Source organism: Nannobrachium achirus (genome assembly GCF_963921795.1).
Source record: "Nannobrachium achirus genome assembly, chromosome: 8".
NCBI lineage: Eukaryota > Metazoa > Chordata > Actinopteri > Myctophiformes > Myctophidae > Nannobrachium > Nannobrachium achirus.
The window spans coordinates 15,753,419-15,777,130 of record NC_137817.1 but is presented as its reverse complement, the minus strand read 5'-3'; the positions used below and the strand labels follow the sequence as shown (position 1 = coordinate 15,777,130).

At 41.9% G+C, this 23,712-nt stretch overlaps 1 protein-coding gene across 1 annotated transcript in view; it reads right to left on the bottom strand.

The window, feature by feature from the left end:
- cntn5 (contactin 5) overlaps positions 1 to 23,712 on the bottom strand; it is a gene marked incomplete at its 3' end in the record, with an annotated part of 350,866 nt that overhangs the window by 161,149 nt on the left and 166,005 nt on the right. The window contains exon 6 of the mRNA XM_080731735.1: positions 17,516 to 17,611. Within this exon, the coding sequence (XP_080587861.1) occupies positions 17,516 to 17,611 (96 nt within the window). The remainder of the gene's footprint in view (positions 1 to 17,515; positions 17,612 to 23,712) is intronic.

Sequence of the window (23,712 nt, the reverse complement as noted above, 5' to 3'; positions counted from 1 at the left end):
GATGCCCTACTTCAACATCCATTTTGAGATGAATAGCACTATAATTTACAGAAACACATCATCGTAATTGAAGGAAGACTTTAAACTAGTGACTGAAAGCATAAAGTATTTAGGCCTATGGAAATGTTTACAAAGGTAATTAAAGTCAAGTTTAAAGTCAAAGTCCATTAAAAGTGTTCAGCAATCAGCAGGAGGGGAAATAGTGACACCCTCTAAGCCATTAATGAGATGAATTTCTAGCGGTGAACGCCTAATTCCAACTGAACTCCCTGTCTTGTCTTGCACGTCTTTCCTCTGCATCATTATGTACAGTGTTGTATATTGTATATTTTGTCCATTACTGATGCTGTTTCTTTTGAGCGTGATGTCTTTTCCCTGCTCTATCTGTATCCTAACGGCTACATTTCTCCCACAGGATTAGTAAAGGTCTTATCTTGTTATCTCTCTCTCTCTGCAATGGTTCCCTGTCTCTCTGCACTGTCCTATTGAAGAAATAAAGCATACAAACAGATAAAAGAACATAACATCCAAAGGAAGGGTTTGGATGGTGCTGCATGCATTTTCTATGCCGATGGTTCTAGACATTCGATCCAGGGACCACCAGGTCTGAGGATTTTACAGTGTAGATTGGGGTCCTATGCTTGCATCAGATGGTGGTCCATGGCCTAATGCACATCAAACTGGGGGTCCTTGAAACTAACCAGCTTGAGACTCAGTGTCCTATGCCATCCATCATCCAGACCTACTCTGCCAAGGTGTGGACCCCCGCAAGATTAAAACAGAGTTTTTAGAGTTTTCAGTGCATGTAGAGTATACGGTACATCTGTCAGGGTTAGACAGTAACTTTTAAAATGAGACGTGTTGGTGGGCATACAGCCTTCTGTGAAATAGCAGTATATATGCGTGTGCGTGTCTGTGTGTGTCACAGTGTGTGCGCGCATGCATGTTCTTGCAGGGAGAGATCGACAGCTGTGTACTCCTGCAAAAGGTCCATTAATTGAGGTATTTCTACATTCTGCACATGACACGACATTTGTCAAAATGACAAGGAGGCAATTAACTTATGTTTTTCTATATGGGTTCATGTGTGATTGATAGTAATCAAAAAATCAAACCAAGTTTGAAGTGTGCGTGGTGTAGTGTGTGTGTGTGTGTGTGTGTGTGTGTGTGTGTGTGTGTGTGTGTGTGTGTGTGTGTGTGTGTGTGTGTGCATGCCTGTGATGCAACAGCACCACTTGGTATTGCAGCTCCTGCTCAGGCTACATACATAGCAACAAAGCTACACACACTCACTCTTAGGAGACGGTGTGACCACCGTTCAAATATATATAATAGTAAGACACCTCAGGGTGACATGTGACCTCGCCCTTATCTGGCCAGTGATGTATATGGGACCAGTTACTCATATATGGAGACCCCTGCATGAAAGTCAACAATGTTATGTAAAAACATGCCCATATATGGGCATTACCAAATATGGCCATTCCCAGATATGTCCTTAATATTTATAACATAATATCCTTAAAAATGTCCTTAATATTGATAATATTTAGGAATCTCCATATATGGGCATAAAACATATGTTAATTAGTAAAGCCAAGCAGGGCCTTGGCGAGTTAGGGCCTGAGTTTGATGCCTGGGGATCTCCATACTGTATATGGGCATAAGGGGGTACCCTAACAGGGCATCATCTGGGAATGCCCATACATGCCCATGGACATTTTATTTATTTCATCCTTTATTAATATATATATACATACAGTATACATATATGGACTTAATATTAACATTTCCGTCCTGGGATTGATCACATCAGAAATCTCCATATGGGCATAATAGAGATACCCATATATGGACTGTCACTGTGATATCACCTGTGATGTCACAGTGACAGTATGAATATCCAGGGTTAGATTTTTAATGAGGCGATGTCACATGACATCACTTCCTGTACTGACGGACAAGCTACGACATTTCTCATGGTATACTGCGACCTTTGGTCGCAACAACAAAACAACTTTCAAACCTTTCAGATAAGCCCCAATAAGGACAGTCAGCAGAGAATACAGTGGAAGACACCAGAAAGGACCAGAGAAAAGATTAAGAATGGAAACTTTAGGAGCCTGGCCAGCTTCTTAAAGGGATAAGAAACCCCGCCTCTTATTTGTTTTATGGGATTTCAGAACATGAAAATAAATCTGAAATGTAGGCGTGGTTATCTGCTGTTGTGGGGGGAAGGGGCGGGGTAATGCGTGCACATACATCAATCAGAGAGATAAAGCGAAGCTGTCGCAGACTCGCAGTGGGGCATTTGTTGCTTTTTCCATTTCGGAAACATTTTTTAAAACCAGCCATTGGAGGTGTAAAAAGTATAAATATTCGGCAACTCCATGTTCTATAACCAATTAAAATGGGCAAGTATTTTACAAAAAAGCTGTCTGAGCTTTTATCCATGGACTAACTTTCTCCAGCTCTGGACTGTTTACCACGGAACCGAAGAAGGGACGCTAGGCTAGCGCTGATAGCTATTTTCTGTGTAGTGTGTGTGTGTGTGTGTGTGTGTGTGTGTGTGTGTGTGTGTGTGTGTGTGTGTGTGTGTGTGTGTGTGTGTGTGTGTGTGTGCGTGCGTCGTGACAGTGCGCGCGCACACACATAGTCCACACACGAAAAATAGCAGATCTACCATCTCACAACGCGTCGCGAAAGCGACGCGTTGTTGTGAGCTTGTATATCGGCTATGTAGCTATGTAGCCGAGCTACGTAGCTACGTAGCTCGGCTACGTAGCTGATATACAAGCTCACAACGCGTCGGTTTCGCTACGCGTTGTGAGCTTGTAGATCTGCTATTTTTCGTGTGTGGACGTTGTGTGTGTGTGCGCGCACACACTACACAGAAAATAGCTATCAGCGATAGCTTAGCGTCCCTTCTTCTTCGGTTCCGTGGTAAACAGTCCAGAGCTGGAGAAAGTTAGTCCATGGATAAAAGCTCAGACAGCTTGTTTGTAAAATACTTGCCCATTTTACCTGGTTATAGAACATGGAGTTGCCGAAGCTTTATACTTTTGTTTTTACACCTCCAATGGCTGGTTTTAAAATGTGTTCCCGAAATACAAATGGCAACAAGTGACCCACTGCGACACAGCTCTACAGTCTATGCTCTGAACAACACAACGAGGGCAGAATGAAACCACGCCCCCCCTTGATACAACTCTATGTTAAACAAACGTTAATATTAATTAGATATGCCTACGTCACATTACACAATAGAACAGTGATAGCTAATATTTAATGAGTGGCGCCAAAGATTTCTTTTTGACCTAGAAACTGGAAGTACACAGAAATAGCTACAGTGACAGCAGAAAGCTCTGAATCCCCAACCCTATGGGCAAATTGAACCATATCACTGCTCCCTATCACAAGTGACTCATTGATATAATATATATTTATAGAAAAAGTGATTTTGTGTTTCATGGACCTTTAAGTAGTCACACATACTGTATAGTGCAGTTTCATACACCTAAGATGGATAGTGTCGTGCTGCTCTCTCAGTCACCATGAACCACGGTCAGGGACAAGACAATGAACCAGATGTCATCTACTGTACTTGCCTAGTCTGTGTTCATTCATGGCCAGCTCTACACACAAGCCTTTTCAGGGGAAGGACAAGTACTGTACAGTATGTCCAATGTCCAATGGAATACAACCACCTTAAGGTCTACGAATCATGAAGTGTATTCCTGCACTACACGTATCTGCACCGAGGTGACCTCTACATAGAACTGCTGTACACGAACAGAGCAATAACTTTTAAAGACATTTAGAATTTGGAGGCGAGCTTTCCAATTATTCAAATAATGAATAATTGCGATTCTAATTGCTGCCATTCGTCTTAAATGTTCTACACAAAGTGACAGCAAAACCTTGAAAAAGTGCTGCTATTTACTTCAAAAGCTTTATATCAAGCTAACCTTGCCTACATATTATATAACTATTCCTAAGAGCAAATTAACATTGTTGTGGTTATGTAAGATAGGGTTTTTCTAAATTGCAATGTGACACAGCCCTGTTTACACACATTTTATTCCCTTTTTAATTATCATCATTTCAGTTTTTATTTGACACTTCTCATATAAGTGTATGCTTTTCATGCCAATAAAGCTAAATTGTATTGTATTGTATTGTATTGTATTGTATTGTATTGAATTGAATTGAATTGAATTGAATAAGAACCATAATGTTGTTATTGTACGACTAATTCTTTCGAATGTTTAGGCTATGATCCAAACAAAGTGATACGAATACTCCTCCTTAAATATAGCCTACATTTCTGAGTTTATTTCATCAGAAATGTGTGTGTTTATAACACGCACATTTGCAAGATTAATGTGGAAAATCTGTGAGCTTAAGTAGTCCGAAATTTGGTCGATTTTTCTCAGAAATCTCTCACATTAATGTCGCAATTCTGTGATTTCTTTTAAGTTAGAATTATCCGACATTTTAGTTTAATGTCAGAAAATTGCCCTGCTCCCAACAGAGTTTGTTTTTTCGCACTAATACGCCGCCATAGTTATTGTGCTTGATGAGGAAGGAATAGCTGCACAACATTGTTCATCATGTGCTGCTTAGATGATCTGTAAGTGATTCAATCAAACAAATGTTTACAGACAGACAGACAGACCTGACTAACTGACCTGACTTAATGGTAATAATGCACATCAAATGACGTTTGCGTGTTCAAGATAAGTCACATATTATGAAATGAGTTCAGGTTAACCATAACCACTAAATAAAGCCCGTCAGGTGATCAGTGCAACCTATACTCAAGCTTGCTTCAGTATTACAGCAGCTTGAGACCTACAGTACATCAATCTGTATTTCCAGGTGCACACATGAAATAACTGGGACAGTCAACGGCTGCACAACCCAGCCCAGGGACGCTGCTACTGGGGAAGAGAGTCAAGGAGAGAACCCTGCTGCAACGTGCTGCACCGCTGCCCGCAGCGGCAGCAGAGTCTAGTCAAGCAGTGGCGTCAGTTCAGCAAAAGCTAGGGTATGGCAAAGATGGGAGTCCTCATGGAAAAGAGGCATTACATTTTGTATAACACGGTTCTATTGTGAAAATAGCAGATCTACATGCTCACAACGCCTTGCGCTGCGAGGCGTTGTGACTTGTGAGCATGTACGGTAGATTGGCTATTTTCACAATGTGTCTGGAAAAAAAATAACGAGTTTTGTCTGTTTTTTACACAGGTTTCTATGTTAGTAAACGTGCCACAATTAACAATAATGCATTGCACCTGTGCAGCTGACCTGCGGAACCTGGGACTATACCATTTTGTCAAGCTGGGGAGAATACAAGTGTAGAGAATATAATTATAATACCTTGTTAAAGTGACCATTTTGTTAAATTTTACATTTGTAGTTATTTTACTGTAATTTAACAACATAATGACCAGCGCAGATAGACAAAGAGACATTCATGGATTTATATTTAATTAAAAGTAACTTTTATTCCCCCCCCTGGACCCAGGGTATGGCAGCTGCATATCCCTGCCACACCCAATTGACGCCCCTGTAGTCAAGTTTGTTTGTGTCAAATCGACTGTTGAGTTTGTTGTTGCACATTTTATTCTATTTTTACCCTTAGTCAACCAGGCATGGTTGATTGAGTACAGGTTCATTTATATTTCTTCTTCTTCTTCTTGGCCTGTGGGGAGGAAGAGGGGAATATGGTTCAGTCCATACACACACAGCTTGCTGCTGTACAGTATATGCTATATCATTGCTGTTGGGAGGAAACCTTGTATGTCTGACTGAAACCCTTTTTAGTCAGGAAATGGGGGGAAATAACCTGTGTTCCAATGGATAGATTGGAATACACTTTTGTTTTTGTCACAAGCTCTTGATAATACTTTTCATTGGTTCAATATTTATAAAGGCCACAGACATAAAGCTATACTGTGTAAGTTGCTCAACTAGTGGTCAGTAGCGGTATAGCAAACCGCGGTCGCGTCTGCTTTTTTCGGGCCGTTTTTCGCTGCAGACCGGGCCTTCAGCCCACCGAGTCCACCTCGCCGAGACGCATCTGTAGAGGCGTCTCGCATCCCTCTCCGATCAGGCGTTCAGGAGAACGGACTCCTTCACCAGAGTAAATGCTGTTGTTATGTTGAGGCAAGCTACTTCCTGAGAAGACAGCAAGACGCGCTGTGATTGGCCGGCAGTGTATGCTCCAAGCTGTGATTGGCCGGTAGTGTATGATCTGGGAGACACGTATACGGAATGATGCAGATGACGTAATTTTGCCGGGAAATGCAACCCCCCTCACGGCCACATGGCTCAGTAGAAAACATAATAAGAAAAGGCTTTTGGGGCTGAAATTAACGGAGTGGGTGTTCTAAAACTTTAGCGATTTAATAGTTAGGACAATTTTAAGATTTGTTTTATTAAAACAGTTACACAGTATAGCTTTAACCAGTTTGACTTTTATTAAAATATATATAATCACCTCACAAAGCGTCATATTGCAACGCGTTGTGGGCTTGCAGATTGGCTATTTTTGCTACTTTTGTGCAACTCTCTTGTACAACAAAGTAGGACATTGCCTCAAAATGACATGATTTCATTGTTGAGGGTTCTATTTCTATTATCATGGGCAAATCACACCAATATACCAGTAAAAGGCCATTATATACCATAAAAAGCAGCTTTCATCCTGCCAGAAAGTGATTGCCACTCCTACAGTACGTGGTCACGAAGGTATTTTCTTCATCAGAATGGCTTGATTTCATTCTTGGGCGTTATATTTCAAAAAGTATGACCCAATCAGACCAAATACACCAGTGGACATACCTCTAAAAGGCCATGCCATAAAATAATTTCCTCCTGCCATGATTGCAGTCTATCTGTGAGCAGCTAATCACCGATACTGTTGGAAAGATCAGTGTGAAACGGTGCATGCACACTCCCTGGAGACCAGAGTTTAACCTCTGCCCCACTTTTGTCAAATCAGTCTGTTATACGTTATAGCATCACCAGATTACTAATACAGATGTTGTCCAAACATCAAGAAAATCAGCACACAATCATGTCTATAGTGTGATCAAGACAGATCTGTCCGGTTTTCCATATTCCATCCTTATTGGCTTCCAAAGTTAGCAGGAGTGCCCCGTTTTGAATGAAATATCTCATATATGCTAGTCCTACAGAATGTGTCCAAACCTCACACAATTTGGAACACAATATCTCTGTAGTCAGTTTTTAAACATTTTAACTACACAAACATTGCGATGGGGTCCCTGGCATCAAATGCTTTCAAATAGAGGTTCACGGCCAAATACATTTTAATTTGGGAGTCCCTGACATGAAAAAGTCGGAGAGTGTCGTTGTGTAGTTGTCTATGTTTTTTGTTCTGTTAGCGGGAGAATGTGAGAATCTTAGAAGAGGTGACATCGTCGGAGAGTAGGTTGGAGGAATTATAGATGTAGAATTATGCAGCGTTAATGGGAGGATGAAATTCACATGCGCCAATGGGCCTCAGTTGTGCACCCACGCATTGGGGGGGTTGGAGACACCATCTCCTTGCTATGCTGTCGGGCAGAAACCACTTATCTTCATATTCACTTTGTATGTATTTGTATGTTTTTTTGTGAAGCAAAGCCCTGCTTCATCATACAAGGGCGTCGCACAAAAGTAGTGAAAACAGCAGATCTACAAGCACTCAACGCCTCGCGGTGCGAGGCGTTGAGTGCTTATAGATCGGCTGACGGCTGTTTTCACTAGTTTAAATCATTTTTAAAGTGATAAATGCAAAACGAACGGTTATGGACATACAAGGTTTTCACCCGACAACGACGATATATAATATATAATTGAACGTCCTACTTGATCATACTAGAGCGACACACAAAAACATCAAAAGTAGTAGATCCACAAGCTTGAAACGCGTCGCTTTGCGACACGTTCTGCTACTTTTGCAATTTTTTTATTTGAAAAAGTAAAAAGTAACAGTTTTGGACATATTAGGTTTCCAGCCGACAGCGACGATTCTACAGATGTCGCCCCGGGCTACTGAAAGGCCCTGGTGTTATCACACGTGCTGCACATGCATCCTGACTGAGTGTTGATTAGATGAAAGAAGTGTCAGGCTCCTTGCATGTCAAGCTGATGAGACTGTCACCCATGTTTCTTTTTTGGTAAGTAATAATATTGCTGTATAGCTACGCTGCAAGTTCATTTTAAACTTAGTGAACTGGAACCGAGCTGGCCCTGCTGCACTTGGACCGCTTCTTCTACACAGGGGCGTCACTTGGGTATGGCAGGGGTATGCAGCTGCCATACCCTGGGTCCGGGGTAATTATATTGTCCACACTTTTATTCTCCCCATCTTGACAAAATGGTATATTCCCAGGTTCCGCAGGTCAGCTGCACCAGGTGCAATGCATTATTGTTAATTGTGGCACGTTTACTAACATGTTTAGCTGCACTTCCAGGCTGCCATATCCAGCCCAAGAAACTGTAGAAACGGGGAGAAAAACGAAAATGTACTTCTTAAAATAATTGTATCGTGCCTGCTGCTAAGGTACGGCAACATGACTGGTGTCTTGCACGTGCGAGAAGGCATGCGTGCAAGACACCAGTCATGTTGCCATACCTTAGCTTTTTCTGAACTGACTCCACTGCTTCTACACCAAATCTAATCAAATATAATAATATGCTATGTTAGGCTTATGTTCCCCTCAGAATGTGGACGCTGGGGTTCAAGTTAATAATCAACGAATGCTGCCAGCACACATACAGTATGTATGGCTACACTGACTGTGGCTCAACCTTATCCTCGGTGTCGGGTGGAAAGCTTGTATGTCCAAAATGATAACTTTTCAGGAAATGAAAAAAATAAAATAAAAAACTTTGTTCCAATGGCTCCAATGCAGTTGGTATAACATTTTTCATTGGTTAAATAACTATGTATGAATCCACAAACAGACTTAATCACTTTTTCATCTTTTTTTTAAATGATTATTTAAGCAAAAATAGAAGATCAACAAGGTCAGAAATATGGACATACATACTTCTGCCCGACGGCTGCGACAATATGCTGTATTGCAAGTTCAGTTTAATAATCAACAAACGCTGCCAGAATATATACTGTAGTGTATAGGCTACACTGACTCTGGCTCAAACAGCTTTACACGTGGGGATTTCATTTCATAGGGTACCATTAGACCTATAATGGCCCGTTTTGAATGGTCGCCACATGGCAGGTTGAATATTGGTGATCCATCATTTTCACTGGTAACACTAAATGTTGATGGGGGGGCTCCAAACCACTGGCTTATCAGACCACAGGAAAAACACATTTCTGATTTAAATCCAATCAGCGGTGGAAAGTAATTAAACTAGTTGTGCCCACGTTCAGGCCTTTTCTGATTGATGTATGATGAGACAGGCAGGAGAGCGGGGGATAGAAAGCTCACATGTCAAACAGAGTCTCACGTTGTAGCCATTATGTTTACATAAATTAGCCCAGGGGTCTTTAACCTTTTCAAGCCAAGGACCCCTTAGCTGAGAGAGAGATACAGCAGGGACCCTCTCTACATATTGTATAAATGTGTGATGCAGATTTTCATCGGTTTCATAGATAGATTCATAGACTTGTTTGACAGCACTGTCATCAGTCTATGTTGGATTCATGTTAATGTGTATTTTCTGACATTTAAGCACTTAAATCGACGATATTTTGTAAACTTGATCTTTCACTCGGTACTTGGTCTGCTCTTTTTTTTTTTACCTCTACACCAAACCTATTTGCCAAAAATAGCTGACCTAAAAGCTTTCAACGCCTCGCAGCGCAAGGCGTTGAGAGCTTGTAGATCTGCTATTTTTGGCTAAAGTTCTCCTCGGAATAGGGACACGAGGGTTCAAGTTGTTAATTTAAAATAATTATCCTATCACACAAGGATTTGGCAGCCCCCCTGTAGTAACTCTAAGGACCCCCTAGGGGTCCCGGACCCCCTGTTGAAGACCCCTGAATTAGCCCTTTCTGCTGATTTACAAATCCAGTCTTGTTACAAGAATAGCAAGTCTCTCACAAAAAAAATATATGTAAATAGTCAGACGACACGCTGTTTGATTTTGTCTAGGATTTCAAATCCCACTTAGCCACATCTGTCATGGTATATAGCCTACATGTACAAAGAAACAAACAAATACACCTAAAAAGATGCTGTAATCCCCATGGACTAAATCATTTGCCGAAGACAAAAGTGTTCCTGTGTGATTATTGCATAATAGCATTTCACAGCTCCATGATTTCCGCATCGATAATTTGTCTATTCTGATGAGAAGAGAGAGGCTGTTATATTTTCCAAGCTGCCTGTAGAGACTTCCCTGGTAAACAATGAATAATTGCCAAGTGTTTCAAAGACGTTCAGAGCAACGCAGGTCTGAACTCAAGACAATACTAATGCCGACTGAAGGAGGGTGGCAAATGAAGCTAAGCGGCAGGTCATATTTTTCTTTCAAACGGCGCATATCAACAGATTAATTAGCGTAGGTATTGTTTGCTCCTTCTCTTCCGGGAATTCAACAGAGAGGCACCGGCTGAACTTAATGAGACAAACAACAATGTGCAAAATGCCGCTCTAAATTGGACTGAGGTTATTACACGAACGGCACCGGCTTCTCATCCCATTGTCCCGCCGTCATTGTCACACGTCCTGTGCTGTGTATAGTTTTAAGACCAAATGGGGGACCAAAATAAACACATAAATCGTGTGCCCAATAGGACAGTGCCTCCCCAGTCAATTGGACAGACAATGGAAGCCGAGGGGCGTGGGTGTGTGGGGTTGCGATTCTAAGCAACCAGTCAACAAACACATTGCAAGAAATACCATGTTGCGACGGCATCACAGCAGCCGCACTGCTAACATCGGCGTGTATGGAACACAACACACTACATGAGAGAAGTTAATTTGGCAAGACAGGTGAACTGAGACAGATTTACGTTCACCAGGAATAATTTTTCATGAATAGTTTAAAACCCTTGTTTTAATCTGTGTAAAAATGTACCCTGGAGGCTGGTTAGTATGTAGCATTATTAATGGAAGAGAAAGGTGAACAAAAACTACTGTATAGTGTTGCCCTAATGAATGTTATGCTAGCCTGTATAGCTGTTGACACCCTACTGTTGATGCCCTTGCTCAGACAACCCTCATTTTGTACCATGGCCTTTAGCCAAAAATACAAGGTCAAAGGGTTTGAGCTTGTAGATCTGCTACTTTGAGTGCTTTTGTGTGAAGCTGTAGTTAGTCCCCCCAGGAATCCACGGTTCCGCGATCACGGAATTTATCGCGGAATTTCGCGGCCACCCACGGATTTCTCGGCCATTCGCGGATCTTTCTGCCGTCCGCGGAATAACAGTCGCGAGTGGCGGCAGAGTGCCCGGAGTAGTTATTACTACTATTATAAAACGATTTGTACATGTCTGGCCACTGGCCACCTCATAAAGGGCCTGGGGGAATAGCTTAGCTTCCCTCCTGCTAGTTGCACTGACGCTGGATGGTCCCACATTCCTGACAGAAACTGTGTCCTGAACTATAGTTCCTCTCTATGCCTCTATGGTCCTGGCAATGACAATGCTAATGCATACCCATGCTAGGTAGTAGGTAGGCTATCCTCTAAAATGTGGTTACTATGGGCATGGTTTGGATGACAATATAGTCTTTGCAACAGAAACTAATTATTAAAAACAATAACAATAAAAAAAAAAAAGATTTAATATTAGATTTGTATTCCTCAAACATGATTATTCGATTATTCTAACCACTAATTACAATTAATTGTAGCTAATTCATGAAGGGTTTTACTTGATTATTAGAACTATATAATTTTTTTTCTTGATAACTGGTCATTTTAGGTTGTCTTTTAATGTCCGCGGAATCAAGAATTGTTCTCAGAAGAAATCCGCAGAATCAGGATTGTTCTCCGCGGAATCAAGACTTTTTCTCCGCGGATTTCCTGGGGGGACTATGTATGTAGTATGATCAAGAAGTGCATTAATTTACGAAACAACACTAAAAGTAAATAATGTGGAGATGGTAGTGACGTTCTCGCTTGTCAGAATCTGTCCACAGAATGAACACATGCACTCATGATGATTCGATTCAATGATTTAAAATCGATATAGTAACTATTTAGCAAAGAAATTAAATCTGTCTGATAGGTGTGGATAGTGCAGGTTTTTAAGGGAAACATGTATTATTATGGATATAAATAAGTAAACACAGTGATTATCTGCCAAATACATGGACATTGTACATATTGACAAACCTGCAACTTGACATGAATCCAGAGATTACACACATTTATCGATAGACCAGTGTAGCTATATGGAAAGGAAAAGTAATTAAACCTCTCCTTTTAATTTTTTCTTCTTAACACGTTGCAGTCCGAAATAGAATGGTGGTTGGTAGATTAGCCGTGAAATTTCTATTATTGTATTGTGATCTGAGACATAATATTATGTTTATAAACATGACCCCGCAGCCCCTCCATCTTGAACAGCGCCGCTGTTTTTTCTTTTTTTTTTTCCCCCCAGGCCAGTAACTCACCATGATTTTCTCGATCTCCGTTGGGATAGAATGGGGGTTTTGGCCGATCGTCGATGTCCCCGTGCGTTTCGCGTGCGCGATCCTTTCACGTAAATGTCCCCGCAAATAGTCCATGTGTGACTGAAGAACAGAACTGAAAAGTTTCGCTAGCATAGCCCCAAGCATGGCTGCAGGAGGAGCTCGAGTGTGTAGACAGTAAACGGATGGGTGGAAGGTGCCTTGGAGAAGGAGAGGCGCTGACGTCACCTCTGCTTCATGCACGGTCTGCATGAGCTATCAGTGCACGAGTGGTGACTAGGGAAGGTTAGACGATCGCCGATTTTCGGATCAAAAGCTTTTATTCCGGTTTTAAAGACAAAGTCCGGGAATGTACGACGTGGCTGAGAGTCCCTGGGGGGATGTGCGATATAGTACGGTTTTAACATTAAGGGGCTCCCCTTGGCTTAGAAGGTGTTAAAAAATGCTAAATACAATGCACAAGTAGGTAGTATCGATACAATCGATTCTTTGCACTGCCGATTTGATACGATACAAAATCAAACGATACGAGTCGATTTTTTTAGTTAAAAACTATATTTCGATGCAGTTACTATATCGTTACACCCCTAACACACACAGTGAAAACAATGGCAGCCGTGCTGTCATTTAACACATGATGAAGTAGCCCCCCTTTATCAGAGAACAATGTAAAGTGAAAACATGCTCACAAGGCCCCCGAAACCATGAAATGAAAGGGAATGAACCGCTCACGTCTCAGCGACTCCAAATTATGTTTAATTATGTAATCTATGTGGTTTTAAGTGGTGTGCTAATGTGTTGGAAATAACCCCACACACAACACACTCCACCTTAACGTCATGCGACACACCCTGCGGAGTGTGAATCTAAATGGCAACATGTTCTCAAGCTCTAATAAGGCATGAATTGCAGCTTCTAATTGGGCAGAACACTCTTTTCCCCCTCATTCCGGGTGTCATTTTTCATTTTTGTCAGAAGAGCAATCTTGAAGATATGAATTAGCCTTAATTCAAGTTTGAACAGAATGTAAGACCATGCAACATACATCATTTGAAAAGGAAAAGTATGACAGACGGTAGAAGAAAGGAATAACCCATGGGTCTTCAACAGGGGGTCCGGGACCCCTAGGGGGTCCTCAGAGTTACTGCAGGGGGTCCTCCAAATCTTTGTGTGATAGGAACTTTCCCCCTCCAAAGAGCTTTGGAGGGGGAAAAGATCAGACTAAGTACAGTGAAAGGTCAAGTTTATTAAGTATTGACGGTTCAAGTGGTTAAATATCTGAAAACACACATTAACATGAATCCAAAATACACTGTTGATCGTGCTGTCAAACAAGGAAACTATATATATGAACAGATTGTGGGGGTCCCTGCTTCATCTCTCCCTCAACTAAGGCGTCCTTGGCCTGAAAACGTTGAAGACCCCTGGTATAACCCATTTAAAGCCGCACTTTTATGAATACTAATGGGTAGATCGGCTATTTGGCCAAATATTGGATGCTACGATTGTACAACAAAATATAATAAATAATTATGTGGTTAATCAGACGGATTATGAATAATCTATTTGAATGTTTCTTGTTGATTTGTTGATATTTACGGAAAACTATATTTAAAAAAAACCCTGCTTCCTGTCAGTAATCGATTAAACTGAGCAAAATGACGTTTATCGGTTCTAAATGTAACAGAGGTGATCCGAACCTCCCCACCCGGCTTCGAATCCGGGTCTCCCGCGTGAAAGTCCAATATCTTAACCATCACACCAAAGGGACATCCCTATGGAACAAGGGCAGATACTAGACTTTTGAGGCTTCAAGGCTGGGGCTGCGACTCTCTCCGTCACACTCACCCCCCTTTGACCTCCTCCTACGGGGAAGCCTGGATCCGGGTCACGGCACCAATGTAACGGAGGTGATCCGAACCTCCCCACCCGGCTTCGAACCCGGGTCTCCCGCGTGAAAGTCCAATATCTTAACCATCACTCCAAAGGGACATCCCTATGGAACAAGGGCAGATACTAGACTTTTGAGGCTTCAAGGCTGGGGCTGCGACTCTCTCCGTCACATAAATATTGTTTTCGATTCAATTTGGTGAACTGCCCACCTACACACATGCAGCAGGTGATGTTAGGACAGTAAGCTCCATACAACGTTCCATATATTACCATGGTGGATGAGTCGTTAGCGCTGTATCTCATTAGTTCTGTTATGTTGGCTTGTTTGCGTTACCACATGTCAGAGAGCTGTCCATGGTTCTGAAAGCTTTCTGTTTGACCTTTTTATCTAATGGTGTGTGTGTGTGTGTGTGTGTGTGTGTGTGTGTGTGTGTGTGTGTGTGTGTGTGTGTGTGTGTGTGTGTGTGTGTGTGCGTGTGTGTGTGCGTGTGTGTGTGTGCAGGTGCATCGGTGTGTTTGTGTGTTTTTCCTCCTGACAAAATAGCATGTACCGGGGTCCATCGTAACTGCCTTATGCCACTGATTATAACAGTGAATAAAAATTTCTACCACTTTTTCGAGTCACGTGTTTAAATACTGGATTCTGATTGGCTAAATTCCGGAGGTTATGACAGAACAACTGCCGCAAAGTTGTGTGAGGACTTGTCCGAGATCAATGCGCCTCAGTGTACATCCGGGGACTTCAGGAGGTAGTCGGAACACCTTTCCCCCAACCAACAAATGACCGTGGCAACGGTCCTATGTTTACTAACGTGCATGCTATAGTCGCCGATTTATTTGGATCCAATGCAATCCGCCAACTTTAAAGCCCCTTTTCTCTGAACCTATGCCTTTCTGGAAGCGAACAGCCTCTATTTACGGCCGGAACGGTACTTCTAACTGACGTTAGCTTAGCTGTAAGCTAGACGCATGGATTAGTATGGAGTTGGCGCCATCTGTTGGTGAGTAGAAGATGTTGTTGGTGGAACTATCTGCTGTCTCGCGGAAGTTTTATAGGCAATAATGATTGTAACTTAAGATCCTTGCAAGTTACAACTATGTGTTTTCTTTCATGTATAAGGGAAAAAGTGGTAGAAAAGCTATTTACCACTCGGGGTCGGACATTATGCTCTGATAATGTCCTGTGTGAGGGCTTCGCCTCGTCCGATCACCCCCTCACACAGGACATTATCAGAGCATAATGTCCTCTCACTCGGGGTAAATTGCTTACGTATCTGACATTGCACAAAATGTGTGGTCTATTGAGTGAGCTAGCTTCTGTGAGGCCAACTCTGTGTGCCCTTATTATTGCACATTTTTGGACACTGCTCCTACAATTTTTGCCCTAAAATCACGCAAATCGGTACACAGTATGTCTACACTCATCTCATCAACATGGATCTGTCCCATATAGCGCCACCATCAGGCCGATGTTTTCAAACACATTTTTGGACACTGCTCCTACACATTTTGGCCTAAAATCACACTGCGACCTGACGGTTGCTTATCTCCCGATTAGGGAGTCTTACTGGTATAATCCATCCCAAAAGAAAAGTGCATAACAGTACATTGACTCATGTGAAAGTTCATTTCACACGGTTGCATTTCTGCAGCACCTTTACGCGAGGCACTTTACAATGGCAGAGGAAACCCATGCAAGGCAGCAACCTGCTCATCAGTCAGGGGGTTCAGTCAGTGTCTTGCTCAAGGACACGGCGACACAAAGCCAGCAAAGCCGGGAATGAAACGGGGGAACTTATCAGTTCACAGACAACTGCTCTACACCTCCTGAACAGCTGTCACCCGCGCTGATTAATAATAATATCCCCAGCATTTTATTCAGTTCCAGTTCCTGTATCTCCTGACCTTCAAGCGTACATTTAAACAATGTATTCTGTATCGATCAACACGATCCAGAGGATATGAGCCATGTCATTATGCCCTTTATGAAAGCCTGCATTATATTTACTGCTCAGAGAAACCCGACTCCTTAAATGATAGAAAATCACTATTGACATTCTGCTGATCTCATCTCACAACCTCAAGCCTCAGCGTCAATGCTCACGTCTCCTTTTCTGTCAATCACAGTCGTACACCTCCAAAAGGAGAACCTTACTTTGGCTTGGTTTAACAATCTGCCTGCGTAGGCAGTATAGCTTTATTTTTTGGTATAAACAGGCATAAATAAATCAGATACCACCTTGAGGAAAAAGAAACACCTGCTCTTGAGATTTATGGAGAACCTTAACAGTGAGCCATCTGGAAGTGCACTTTAATTTATCAATCATGGGATGCTTTATTGCGTGTCCATTTCTGCAACCCCCCACCCTCACCCCGATGTTCCTCCTACGATCACATCACAGAAGAACGGCAACCCAGGAGCAGAACCTTCCCGTGGGTGTGTTCCTGCGCTCGCAGCAGACAGCTGATGCAAACACAAAATCACCATGATTCATGGCAGCACATAAAGAGCTTACATTAGAGGACTACGGCGGTGAGATTTGAGATGTGCCATTAAAATGGCCCTGCGTTCCTGCCGGGCCGTCTGCCGATATAATTGCCTTTTGTAAGATCTCTTTTCATTTCTAATGATCCAGTAAATTTGAACCGGGGGAGACGGCGACGTTGTGTTGGCTTCTGTTATGTTTTAAACTGTCACACTCATCAGTTGAATAGTAATGTGAATGGTTCAATGGAAGCATAAGCACGCTGTATGTCACCTCCGTCAGGGGAGAAACCTCATGTATGTCTTGAGGAAATGAAAAATAAATCACCTGCCATGTTCCAATGAAAATAGCAGATCTACAAGCTCACAACACGTCCCAATGTGACGTATGCACGCACGCACGCACACACACACACACACAAACACATGCACGCACGCACGCACGCACGCACGCACGCACGCACGCACGCACGCACGCAATAGGCTTGGGAGTGGGAGGGAGCATTCTCACCTGGTGAATGTGGGGGAGGCGTGCACATGAGCACGACACCTTGACCTTCACGCGCAGAGACGCCTCCTCTGGTCTTCCCACTGAAGGCACCCAGATCTGCAAAGGAACAGAGAGCTGTTAGATGCTACACTATACCCCAGTCTTCTTTAACCCATGCCGGTGCATTTTTTACAAAATAATTCCATTCCGATTGAGTCAATGGCAACTTTACACTTGGTTTCATTACCTTAGTAAAGACTTTATTTAAAACTAGAGGCAAGCGAACTGAGTCAACCCAGGGGAAAGCCACGAAAGGCAAGAAGTACACCACCTATGTAGATGCGCTGCGGCGCGACAGCTTAGCCAACAACAGGCTCAAGACCCTGATGTTGGAGTGTGGAGGGCAATGATTCAGGAGTCCCGAGTTGGTGTTGGCTAGACCGCACTCTCGCATATAAATTTATGGAATAATCTTGATAAGAATTTAAAAATGTGTAATAATATTAAACAGCTCAAGCGCTGCTACAAGCATTCACTCATGCAACATTATGACCAGTTGATTTGATTTTATTGTGATTTACTATGAATCTTTACTTTATATGATATGTCTTTTGATTATTGTTAGTTTTTCCTTTTCTTTATGTATTTTCATTACTTTTATGATCAATTCAGTCACTATGTATGTACATATAAGTAATTGTTTTTAGGGTATTATTACTATTGTATTACCTTTTGTAACACATTTCCTTTTATAATATATTGATATTTATCATGGTATGAAGGGGGCCGGACAAAATAAGCGTTTGCTTCTCCCTGTCCCTTCTTGACCACAATCTTTTTGAAACTGTGATGATGGTGATGTATAGTTTTCTGTACTGTTTAATTTGTTCAAGATCTAATCAAATCATCACATGAAGTCTTCTTCCCACAGACTTTTACAACAGGACACATGGACATGGTAGAGTAAAGGTCCACACAGCGTTTATTTCATGTGACTAATTTGCATACATTTAAACTGCTGTTTATGTTATGAGTACACAGTGAATATGATGCAGCGATAAAGCAACATTTTCTAAACTAGATATATTTTCACCACAAATTAAATCATCCACCACCTGTATGAATGAGGCATGGCCAAATGTATTTTATTGTATTCAAATGTTTTGCAATTACAAATAATGTAGCTAAACAGCTTTTACAATACTGTGACAGTATGAAATGATACCACTTTACAGATTCACTTTACAGACTCTGTTAACATCGGTTGGAAAGCATGGGATGAAAATAGATGTGTCGGAGTATGTATAAGTGCACATGCGAGTGGTTTAGAGCAAAAGGCTGAAATAAAACCTGTGATTTAGGTAAAGGGTGAGCGCGGGGGGCTTAGGGGAGAGCAGTGGGCTTCGGGCATAGACAGATTAAGCCTGATTTATACTTTGATGCGCGACAGTGTCATGCGCTTAAAATAGCAGATCTAGTGAACAAGCCGTGGGCTATATTTGAACCATTCTTCCACAGTGCTACGGCAGAGCATGTCTCATCAACATGGTTCTGATAGCCATTCATGAATGATAGCAGGTGTTTTGAAAATGCTGGGAAGCGGGCACAAAAAAAAAAAAAAAAAATCAAATTCAAAAAAATAGTTTTTGTAACGGGCAAAAAAAAATCAAAAATCAAATTCAATAAAATAGTTTTTGTTAACCCATTTAGGTCTAGAATTATTGACTGCTTTAACTGTTGAAAAATAGCAGATATACAAGCTCACAGCGCGGCACCGAGTGCCGCGCTGCGAGCTTGTAGATCTACTATTTTTGAAAAGGTCATGAAAATGTGTGCAAATCTTTGAATATATGTATTTTTAGAGCGAACATTTGTAACTCAAATTTTGCTTCTGGGTGGTCCTTGGAACTATAATATTTTGAGATATGAATATTTTTTTACATGAAAAGGTTTGAGAACCACTGACATAGTAGTCTCTCAAGAACACTCAAGATCAGACTAACTGAGCTGTTAACTGTTAAGTGAAAAGGATCTTTTCTTTGACGATGGCTGGCCAGATTGCTGACATTATAGAAACATAGGTTTTTCAACAACAACAAAAAACTTAGGAGGATTCAAAAGACACTTGTAGAATCGGGTAAAAATTCTAATGTTCACGATTTTTCAAAAATAGCAGATCTATGAGCTTGCAAGGCGGCACTCGGTGCTGCGCTAGCTTGTATATCTGCTATTTTCAATAGTTTAAGCAGTCAATAATCCTAGGCCTAAATGGGTTAATAAAACGGGTCCTTTGTACACTTCAAGTACCAGTCACATGAACCACATCCTAGTCTGTGTGTCTATGGCCGCCTCTGAGAGGCCCCGTAGACAGCTTTTAATGGGATTTCCTTGTTGTTTTGATCTGTTTCCGAGGTGGATGGCCCATATTGCATGGCGTCCGGCCCCTAAAGTCCTACAGAGAAAATAAAATGAGGGGATAAACACAGGCTTGGTTTCTTATTTGTGACAGCTTCAAAGTGAATATTTAGCCTATTATTTCAGTTTTGCAGAGGGACTTTCGGGGCACCGTTATTGACGCAAACTGCTGAGTCGTTCGACTGTGGCGAGAATAATTTCAAAGTTACAACAACAACCGCTCTGCGGTTGGATCTCTCTCTTGGATGAGTGTTAAAATGTTTTCATTTACTGCTTTCTATTGTTTTAGCGATTTTAATATTTTGATTTCAGTGGGTGGGGGCCTTCGTACAAGTGGCTAAATATGTATTTTTAGACACAATAAGCCAGCAATTTCTTTGTTACTACTTACACCAGCCCCCATAAGTCACATCTGCCCATGAAAGATGGGATGGCGATGCATCTTGGGAATGGGCTTATTGTGTCTAAAAATACATATTTAGCCACTTGCATGCATGCCCCCAACCTGGGGCATGCATGCAAATCAAAATAGTTAAAATCACTAAAACGATAGAAAGAAGTAAAGAAAACATTTTAACACTCATCTCTTCTTTTCTGCAATTACAATCTAAAATATGAACCCTTGTTGCAAAAAAACAAAGTTGTCCTTTAAGCATATCGTCGTTGTCGGGTGGAAATCTTGTACCTCCAAGTTTCAAATTTGTATGTTCTTTAGCAAAGTAAAGCCCTGCTTCATCATACAAGGCCGTCGCACAAAAGTAATGCAAACAGCAGATCTACAAGCACACAACGCCTCGCACCGCAAGGCGTTGTGTGCTTGTAGATCGGCTGTTTTCACTAGTTTGAATCATTTTTAAAATGAAAAATGCAAAACGAACGGTTTGGACATACAAGGTTTTCACCCAACAACGACAATATTAATCCCACTTTTACCCTGAATAATTGTGTGTAGATTAATCTAATTTCAGATCAGGGCATCTCAATCCATGCCCGCCCATCCACCTATGACATGTGATATTTCATAGGTTTACATCTGTTATATTATATTAACCACCTGCAGCCTGGCATTGTCATTTTATAGCCCCAGGGCTCGATACTAGTGACTTTTCTGTTTTCGCACGACACTAAATATATTTGCTGAAAATAGCAGATCGACAAGCTCGTTGTGATCGTTGTGAGCTTCTCGATCTTCTAGTATTTCCCCCAGAATTGGGATGCTGCGGTTCAAGTGGTTAAATGGTACCTTATCTTTAGCCGTCCCCTGCTTTTCCTCAACATAACGCCTCCGTCCTAACCCCTGGTGGGGCCTGGGCCTGTTATGATGACCGCTCCCTATAATCTGATCCGTCCATGGATTGAGTTATGTAACTGAATGTAACCACCACGCTTTATCGAACACACTCACAGTCACCCCGGTGCCATGTAAAAGTAGAAGACCAACATTACAATTCAATTGTTCGTCTTGATACTTGATCTTCAGTTGGGTCGTAACTCGTAACCACACGCCAGCCATGGCTAAACTGAAGCCTAAACACAATGTAATAATGTTATACCTGAACTTAGCTCAACCCGGCTCCCTATGCTTGTGCAATGCATGGTGGGTAGTGGGTATGATGCCAGCTGAGGCCTTTCTTTATCAGTCACCCTGAGAGAATGTCTCTCGACAGACTCAAATAAAGTTAAATAAAGAAAACAAAATCAATTCTGAAAGACCAATATAGATTGTATTTAGATGCATAATGATAACATAACACCCTATAGCAGGGGTCTTCAGCAGGGGGTCCGGGACACCTAGGGGTTCCTCAGAGTTACTATAGGGGGTCCTCCAAATCTTCCAATCCTTTTTATATTAACAACTTGAACCCTAGTGTCCATATTCTGAGAACTGCAGCCAAAAATAGCCGATCTACAAGCTCACAACGCCTTGCACTGCGAGGCGTTGTGAGCTGGTAGATCGGCTGTTTTCGGCAAGGAGCTTTGGAGTAGAGGGGAAAAAGAGCAGACTAAGTACAGAGTGAAAGGTCAAGTTAATTAAAGTTGACGGTTCAAGAGATTAAATATCTGAAAACACAAATTGACATGAATCCAAAATACACTGATGATTTGCTGCCAAACAATGAAACTATATGGAATCTATGATAAGGTTGTGGGGGCTGAAAACATTGAAGACCCCTGATTTAGATGTGTTATGATAACATAACACCCTATAGGGTATTTTTCCTGGGACTTGTGATAATGCATGACTATAGCTTAATACTGCAGTGTGACTGAATTCCAGAATTCCTCTCAGTTTATTGATGCTGTTAAACTCTAGTACAGTTTGGCAGCATCCATATAGAAAGAGGCAAGCGGCTGACCCGAGGCCAGCCGTTTCATTGCCATCACTTTAAGTCCATCACTCTGTATAGGCCAGAGTGTTTACAGCTGCGCTGCACCTTGGGCATGTAATGGAAAAAGCTACCGGAAAGATCTAAAATTAGAAACAGACATTTATATCCATTTATGCATTTAAGGCTGTCGCAAAAGATGTGCCATGTTCGTTTTTCGTGTTTGAAGAGCTGTTCTTTCTTCCCGTCTGTCTGTGTATACTGTATCTATACAGTATGTTTATCTTGTCAAGTCAAATGAATGTATACAACACTTTTAAAAACAACTCCTATAATCCAAAAGGCTGTATAGACCAAGCGGTATAGTACTTAAATAAGGAACAGACACATAAATCATTGACATAAACAACAAGACCTACGGCCTCAAAGGCACAAATAAACAATAAGCTAGAAGATCTGTAAGAATACACATAGCCTAAACAGTAAAAAAAGAAAAGAAAAAAGAAACCAATGATAAATATCAGCCACATCAGGGGGATTCAAATGCTAGTGAATAACAGAGAGTCTTGAACTTGAACTTGAACATGAACTCAACGGAAGGGGGGAGCGGGTTGACAGGGAGGCGAACGCTGTTCCACAGTCTGGGGGCTGTGCCAGCAAAGGTGGGGTCAGGTCACCCCTGAACCCGAGTTTAGTTTGTGAGACAGCTAGTCAGCGAGTCAAGTGGTGCCCCGAGGGGCCTGGGAGGAGGTAGGAGGGAGGGTTTAAAGGGTCAGTGGTGTGGGCAGGGGAGGCAGGCAGCCCATTAAGAGCTTTGCAAACAATCAAGAGAACATTAACCACTTAAAGGGATATTCCACTTTCACACCTTATGGGCTTTTCTCCACACACACACACACACACACACACACACACACACACACACACACACACACACACACACACACACACACACACACACACACACACACCCATTGTAACTTCAAACTCCAACCATGATAGATTAATTAAAAACACCCTTTCTGGTGACTCATACTACCCTCCTAATACATGAGCAGGCCGTGTTTTTTCATTTATTTTGAATAATTATTTGGGAAAATGGAAAATGTCAAATGTCCAGTGTATCTGTGTATCACAGTCATTAACAGACCATTAAAGCATACATATTTACATACAACACACATTCAATGCTTTCATTTGGAAACACAGTCTCCACCCAAAACCCCGGAAAGTGTATCATTCTTAACTCATTTTGTGCCCGCGATTTTCGGTCGCAATGATGTCCAGAGTGCCTCACGCAGGCTCCATCCGCTTGCACTCTCTTATTTTGAAAGCCAGAAGTGCCACAGCGTGATCACTTCCGGTCTGACGTCATCGGGTCGTGCGCCGGAACCGATCATTGTTTACGTGGTGCCATGCTGGATTGCAATGGAGCGTTTATACATGTGTTATATAAGCGAGCATCTGCCTCCATCT